The 8218-nt window shown below is 32.7% G+C and overlaps 1 protein-coding gene across 1 annotated transcript in view; it reads right to left on the bottom strand.

The window, feature by feature from the left end:
- Window positions 1-993: 993 nt before the first annotated feature.
- MINDY2 (MINDY lysine 48 deubiquitinase 2) overlaps window positions 994-8218 on the bottom strand; it is a 73153-nt gene continuing 65928 nt past the window's right edge. Inside the window, exon 9 of the mRNA XM_034994686.1 lies at window positions 994-5539. Within this exon, the coding sequence (XP_034850577.1) occupies window positions 5414-5539 (126 nt within the window). The 3' untranslated portion in view covers window positions 994-5413. The remainder of the gene's footprint in view (window positions 5540-8218) is intronic.

The following is an 8218-nucleotide window of genomic DNA, read 5'->3' as shown; positions in this document are numbered from 1 at the left end:
GGTCCTGGGATCGAGCCCCGCATCGGGCTCCCTGCTCGGCAGAGAGCCTGCTTCTCCCTCTCCCTCTGTCTGCTGCTCTGCCTACTTGTGCTCTCTCTCTCTGTTAAACAAATAAATAAAAATCTTAAAAAAAAAAATACTTAAAAGGAATAAAAACTGACAAAATTGAGATACACCAGACAGATCTTCAAAGATTAAATGCCAATCTTAGCCTTTAAACATATTGTTAGTTAGAACTACTCTATAGTGGTATTTCAGTGATAATGCCCATTTGGACAGGTCACTGATTTGGGAATTTAAATGGGCATTTCAATTTCCTGACTTCCTATTTAAAGGTGTGACTACTAGACCCAAAGAAGCCAGCATCACCTTCAGAAGAATTTTGCTTTGTGCATCCTCTAATCTAGGAGGCATCTCTGCCTCTCAAAGCAGTATACTGCAGTGAGGAAGGATATAAAGTTTTTAAAGTTAATGACAAATTATCAAGTTACTTGAAAAAAATTCTTAAAATTAATATCAAATAAAGTAGATGCATTGTAGAATAATACTAGAATTTTGTCTTTTAAATCTACAGTGATTTATAGTTTAGGTTTTGTATTTCTGCCATGGTATTTCAATACCTTATCTGGGATAGTACCATGTTCTCAAAAATACCAGTTATACGCAGAGAAGTCTAAATCTCAGGACAGTAGGACAAAGCTGAACTTGATAATAGTTCAGCTATTATTGAAGACTTAGACCCAATTTTTTGAGTTTAATTTTTTCATATCAGAAAAGTGAAATTAGAAACTAGGATACTTTATTTAAAAATACATATGCATATTCACAGTGTATTAAACTCTGATTTCTAATAACAGAGACACTGGGATTAAGTAACAGACATGTGTGAACTAAAATTCAGATAGATCTTCAAAAGAAGTTAAAATTACCTGGGTCCTGCAGTCTGTCCCTCAGACTCCATTATCTCTATTTTGCAATTTTTTTGGCCAAGAAGGCTTCGATTTTAAACTTTAGTTTGTTTTAAAGTGTGACCTGAAAAAAGTTACCTCAGTTCTTCATAAGATTTTCTCAGCAGCTGTAGAAGTGTTGGATATCACAGTAAAACAAAACAAACACCACTATATTCCCAGAGAACCGAAGAACTCTGATTTTCAGTCACTTTCTAAAAGGAATTTATCTGCACATTATCAAATAACATTTTATACTAAAAAACAGATATAATTCAAATAGCTCTAAAAGTGACAGTACTTGACAGACCTAAATGAATTCCATCCATGCACAAAAGTTTACATATATGTATTAGTAACCTGATACCACTGTACTTTGGGCAAAGAGAATCTAAATATTTAAATATATGAAAGATACTGGAAAAAATAGACTTTTAATGCTCTTATACTCTCAAAATAATCTCAATTTTGATCAAAACACAAAAGCAACCACAAAATACATTTTGGGAAGAGATGATGCCATACTCAAAGACAAGATAATTCTACAAATTTTAACAGCATTAAAAAAAACTGACTTTAAGAAATATTGTCATTGGGAAAAAGATCTGCACATTCAAGAACAAAAACTATAATATTTATGATTATTTAAGTCATATTCTGAGCTTATACTATGCCCTTTATTCAGGAGTATAAAGCACTAAAAAAACGAGCATCTTTTACATATTTAGAATAAACTGAGGCACAGAAAGTTTGCCCCTTTTGGAAAGATAAAAGCCAGATTTTTAGACCTAAAACAGTTCAGACTTCCAACATTTCCACATTTGTAGTTCCTTAAAATACAAATTATGTACTATCTTTAATGCCTCCATGTTATTTTATCAAGCATTAATAAGTTTACAATAATAGTTTAAGTTGTATGCCCAAGTATTGTATGATAGGTAAAGCCTGTTAATTTTTCCATCATATTTAAAAATAACTGGTATATTTAATAGGAAATTAAGTGAAATGTAATAATCAATTTGCTTTTTTGCTTAAAAGAATTTTTTTTTTAATAAATGAGTTAGAGGACAGCCCTGGAAATTCTCGCCTTGATTATTTCTCCAGTAAGACTTGACAGATATCTTCTTCATATGCCAACATTAATATAGGGACTAATTCTTTATTTAAATATCTATTTGACTTCTAGTCCTCTTTCCTCTCAAGATCTTTCTTAGTGACCTGAGCTGGTGATTCAGTAAAAACAAAGTATTAGGTTTTTGTGCAAGTACAAAATGGCATTTAATGTTGGGTTCAGTCAACTAATCTCTGATACTGATTTGCTTAATTAAGCTAAGATCAAGAAGTATGAGAAGAATTTGAAATATAATATGGGATAAATTGTCAAATACTAGAAATATGAGACACTAAAACAAAATATATTCCAAAACCTAATCCTAAATTTCAATCTATGCCTCATTCGATTGCTAAACTGACACCTTGAAACATGGAAGAAGTTACATCACCTAAGCACATTGGACCAGCATATTACAGGAAGCAGCCAATGCAAATTTTAGCTGCCTTAAACTGCTTAGTGTATGTATGTACATATGTATGTGTGTGTATTCTTAAATGGTAATTCTTAAATTTGAGGGAAAGTTCCCAGATTCCTTTGATAATAGAAATCATGGATCCTTGCTTCAGAAACACACACACACACACACACATACTTCTAAGTGTTGATAACCTATTGTAAATCACAGCATTATTAATTCAATGGGATTACACACCAGGACAATTTTCATACTGGTAAGAAAGACTGGTCACTAAACTTAAGAAATAGCCTTTGAAAGTACAATAAAGTATAGTGACCATATCCACTCATTTGTATCTCTTTTGCTAAATCTAATAGTGATTAGTTGATGCAAATGTGTCCCTAATCTAGCCTATAAATATTAACAACAAAAATGTTTCAGTTCTAACTTCTGCTAGCAGTTCATGTAACAGTTACAAAACACTGAAGGAAAGACTTGAATATACCACTATCGAATTCCAATGTACCCAAACCAGCAATGAAATGTCTGAATATATAATTTGTTGCCTTGAGCAAAGTGTAAGAAAATAAAGACACAATGGCTCTAACCTTCAAGGATGGGAAAGCAGTATCTCCAAGAAGTTTGTTTTAATAGAACTGAACATTTAATTTTTTCCTCACAGTAATCAAAGCAAACATTTTATCATTATTACTCTTGGTATATTAAACTGAATTCCAGGAATGTAAGAAAGTCTGACTTGGAAATATTACATAGAAAAAAGGTTGAATTAACAAACACATGACATTTTTTAGTTATTTTTTATAAGTATACATTGACATCTACTTATCTGATAGCAGCACTGCTGGTTTTGAGTGAGTTTTTTTTTCTTCCAAAGGGAATGCAGAATGGCAGTATTATCTTTGGAACAAATTAAGAAGACAGTAACAAATAACAGAATAACTTTTACACATATATTTTTTAAGGGTAATAAATAGATAAGTATATAATTATGGAAAAATATGCCTCAAATACGCTTTTTAAAATTTCTCCGGATTTACTGTTTTGCTTTTTCTTATTAAAATATAATGCACTATCACTACTATCTGTTCTAGGAAAAACAAACCCTGAGGTTTGAGTTTCCTCCTTCAACCAATATAGTGATATCAAGAGTAAACTTGGACTAAGGTCAACTTGCTTGAGCCAACAGAGAATTCTGTAGTACATCTGATTACTTTACCAATGTACACATATTGTAGGTTATTAACTAGAGACTCACCAAATATTTTGTATCAACGTTTTATACCCCAGATTCTATGATGATTTATCATGCTAGCATAGGAAATCTGAAGGAATAAACAAATGGTATAACATAACCAGACATGCAATGCAGAAGGACATGACATAAAAGATACAGCTTGACCCTGGATTTTTCCCTTAGAATAATTCCTTCCATAAATAAGACTTTACTTTTTATTTTTACATATAGACTCATCCTATAAGTGGTCTTGGATCATGGAGAATGTTAAGGACATAGCTTAAGAACTCTAGACCACATGAACATTCTCCAAGTGGATGCTCAGGTTAGATTAAGATGCTCTTAAACAAATTTACTGAGGCTTAGAATGTAAATCACATAACTACTTGCAGCAGCAACAGTCTTTTCAAAAATAACTAAAACAAACTTTTAAATATAAAGCATATAAAAAGGACTATTAAGGACAGTAGAAATACAGGAAAATATGTGTTGCCTCATAATAAAGTTCAATAAATATTTCTTTCTGAATCCTATAAACACTACAAGATGTTATAGGTCTATTTGGTTCCCATAAGTTAAAAAAAAAATCTGATTGCTTTTACATAAATTCCTCCCAATTCTTATCTATTTTCAAACAGATTTTTATTAATGCTTTTTCACTAGACTCAGAGATTATTTCTCTTCCTTTCAGAAATGTGCTTTTTTGTTGGCTTTAGTAAGTATACTTAATTTTCCAGCAAATAAACATGATTTAAATTTTAAGGTTCAAGGTAATTCTAGAAAAAGGTAGACATTGAACTATCTGCTTTTCTACATCCCATATTTACAAGGCCTAGCATCCACTCTGGTTTCCTTCTTATACTCAGTTATCACACTGTCAATAAATAGTAACTGTAGTACAAGTTACCTATATTAAAGATTTCAAAATTCCTCAAAATTTCACAACACTACAAAGTCATTAATATCTGATTTTGATAGAATATGAGTATTAGTGTTATGCAATTTTTTGCTATTGGAAAAGAAATACAAATTATTTTTTTTCTATCTAAATTAAACCCAAGCTCCGTTATCAGTTCTCAAGATAATATCTAAAATGTACATTCCTAAAGAAAGGTAAAGCTGTTCAAGGGCTGAACTAGTCCAATACAGGATGAAGGGTTATTGATTTGTTATTTTTTGTCTCGGTTCTTTTGTTGTTTGTTTTTGTTTTTTTTCTTTTTACATCCCTATATTAAACCCCTGGTTTCTCTTGGATTAGATCATAATTTAACATTGTAAAAATTAATTTCAGAAACTATTGTGCTAGTATTTAGATTTCAGGAAGGAATCAGACAAAATAAGTTACCTCCATTCATTGTTAGAACAGAAGATAAAATAGCTTACTAACTGATATGAGTTATGAATGTCACTATGACACAAAATTTGCTGTGATTTGCTTATTTGGCTACAAGTGCAGTATTTTTCATGAATGATAACACACAGCATTTCCAACTTGTAACATGAAACTCCAGCTCATAAAGAGTGTACTGTGTGACTTGAAAAAGTCTGATTGTAACTAAGTAACAACCTTTCCCCTGAAAAACATGAACAAAATCCATTGGGAAATCAGGCACAGACGGTATTTATCGGTTTTTCTTCCTTTCCTCCTGTGGTTTTGTTTCTCAAGACATATAGATGCATCCAACAGAATCCAACACTTGTTACAAAATGACACAGCTATTTTTGTCCTTTTCTTTCTCTTTATCTTTTTCTCGAGGTTCCTTTCGTTTACGTTCACTATTCCCAGGTTGTCTTCTACTTGGAGAGGCTTGTGCTGGCTGGCTTTGCTTTAAGAAAAATAAACAGGAAGAAATTACCTCAACTTTCTAAGGTGCTTAATCATAGTTATCTAGAAGGAAAAACCACAAGAGTGAAAGGAATCATTAATGGGAAAAAAAGTTATTTGTATACAGATTTGTTATGTTACATGGTATCTTAATAACTGCTCCTGTCATTTTAGATAGATCTAATTAATGTATCCATTATTCTAAGTAAATGGAATTTCAAACAATAAATAATATATAGGATTATATTCCCTGAAACCTCAAATTCAAGAAATATTTATGTTAAAGTTTAGAAAATGTTAAAGAAGGTGACATTTGGTAAATTAAGTTCCCTAAGATCTCATTAAACTATAATAAACCTCATTACTATAAAAAACAGATTTTAAAGGAGAAAAACAAAAATCCTGAGAACTCTGAGTGTGAAATAAGTGTATTCTGTGAAATAAGAGAATGTAAGAGAACGTTTTTAATGAAAAGCTATTCATAACATGGTGGGTTTTAACTTTTAAGCTTGGAATAGTCAATATTTGAATTAGGAATAGAAATACTTAGGTTAATGGAGACCTCTATGTTTAAAGTTTCGTCAGACCTTAGAGTGCACCTTGTTTTCTTAAATACCCAGGTCAAAGGAACTGTTCTGGCATGGTACAGTTAAACATAAAAGAAGGGAAATATTTTTTTCATTTAATAAAATGAGATTTAATATAAAGTAACCCACTTAATAGTCACATTTTCAGTGCTTAATACATTTAGGAAAAGTGGAAAGGTACTAATAACCTTTGTTGAATGCTTAGTACATGTCAGACATTGGGTTAAGTACTAACATTATTTGTTCTTACCCACAAACCTAAGAGTTAAGCATTATCTTTTATTTTCAAGATAGGGAAAATGGGGCTAAGAGAGGTAAAGGACTTTGTCCAAGGTGTTACAACTAGCAGGGGTAGACAGAAGCAGGAAATGCAATCCATTTCTATCTGGCTCTGAAGTCTACATTCTTCCCAGCAGTACTTCACACTGCCCTTTAATTGTTACAAAAGACTTTGTTCCCGTTGGTTTATATTCTTTGGATATACAATTTAAAAAATACATTTGATTCGACTGCACCAGAAATAATAAAATACTTAGGAAAAAACTTAACCAAAGAGATGAAATATGTGTACTCTGAAAACTATAAAGCACTGATGAAAGAAATTGAAGACCACACAAAGAAATGTAAAGACATTCCACGCTCATGGATTGGAAGAACAAATATTATTAAAATGTCTATACTACCCATAGCAATCTACAGATTTAATGCGATCCCTATCAAAATTCCAACAGCATTTTTCACAGAGCTAGAACAAACAATCCTAAAATTTGCATGAAACCACAAAAGACCCTGAATAGCCAAATCAATCTTGGAAAAGAAAAACAAAATTGGAGGTCTCATAATTCCAGACTTCAAGTTATATTACAGAGTTGTAGTAATCAACAGTATGCCTGGCTGGCTCAGCCAGAAGAGCATGCCACTCTTGATCTCAGGGTCACGAGTTTGAGCCACATGTTTGGTGTGGAGATTACTTAAATTAAAACAAAAACCAAAAAACCAGTATGATACTGGCACAAAAATAGACACATACATCAATGGAACAGAACAGAAAACACAGAAATAAACCTACAGTTATATGGTCAAATAATCTTTGACAAAGGAGGAAAGAATATGCAACAGGAAAAAGTCTCTTCAACAAATGGTGTTGGGAAAACTGGACAACTGCATGCAAAAGAATGAAACTGGACAACTTTCTTACCCCATACATAAAAATAAACTCAAAACAGATTAAGGACCTAAATGTGAGACCTGAAACCATAAAGACACTAGAAGACAGCACAGCCAGTAATTTCTCTGACATCAGCCATAATAACATCTTTCTAGATATGTCTCCTGAGGCAAGGGAAACAAAAGTAAAAATAAACTATTGGGACTACATCAAAATAAAAAGCTCTGCACAGCAAAGGAAACAATAAAACTGAAAGACAAGCTACTGAATGGGAAAAGGTATTTGTTAATGACATATCTGATAAAGGGTTAGTATCCAAAATATATAAAGAACTTCTACAACTCAACACCAAGAAAACAAATAATCCAATTAAAAATGGGCAGAAGGGGTGCCTGGGTGGCTCAGTCGGTTGGGCGTTTGACTCTTGGTTCGGCTTGGGTTGTAGTCTCACAGTCGTGGGATAGAGCCCCACGTTGGGCTCTGCACTCAGGGCAGAGTCTGCTTCAGATCTTCTCTCCCTCTCCCTCCCACTCGCTCCCTCTCCTTTAAGTAAATAAATAATTAAAAAAGTTAAAAATGGGCAGAAGACATAAACAGGCATTTCTCCGAAGAAGACATACAGATGGCCAACAGACACATGAAAAGACACTCCACATCACTCATCATCAGGGAAATACAAATCAAAACCACCATGAGATATCACCTCATATCTGTCAGAATGGCTAAATTAAAAAACATAAGAAACAACAAGTGTTGGTAAGGATGTGGAGAAAAAGGAACCCTCATGCACTGGGGGGAATGCAGACTGATGCAGCTACTGTGGAGGTTCCTCAAAAAATTAAGAATAGCACTACCATATGACCCAGCAATTACACTACTGGGCATTTACCCAAAGAATACAAAATACTAATTCAAAGGGATACAT

This window comes from Mirounga leonina, unplaced genomic scaffold, assembly GCF_011800145.1.
Source record: "Mirounga leonina isolate KUSES-001 unplaced genomic scaffold, KU_Mleo_1.0 Mir_91, whole genome shotgun sequence".
NCBI classification, from domain to species: Eukaryota; Metazoa; Chordata; class Mammalia; order Carnivora; family Phocidae; genus Mirounga; species Mirounga leonina.
This window is presented reverse-complemented; position numbering and strand designations above follow the sequence as displayed.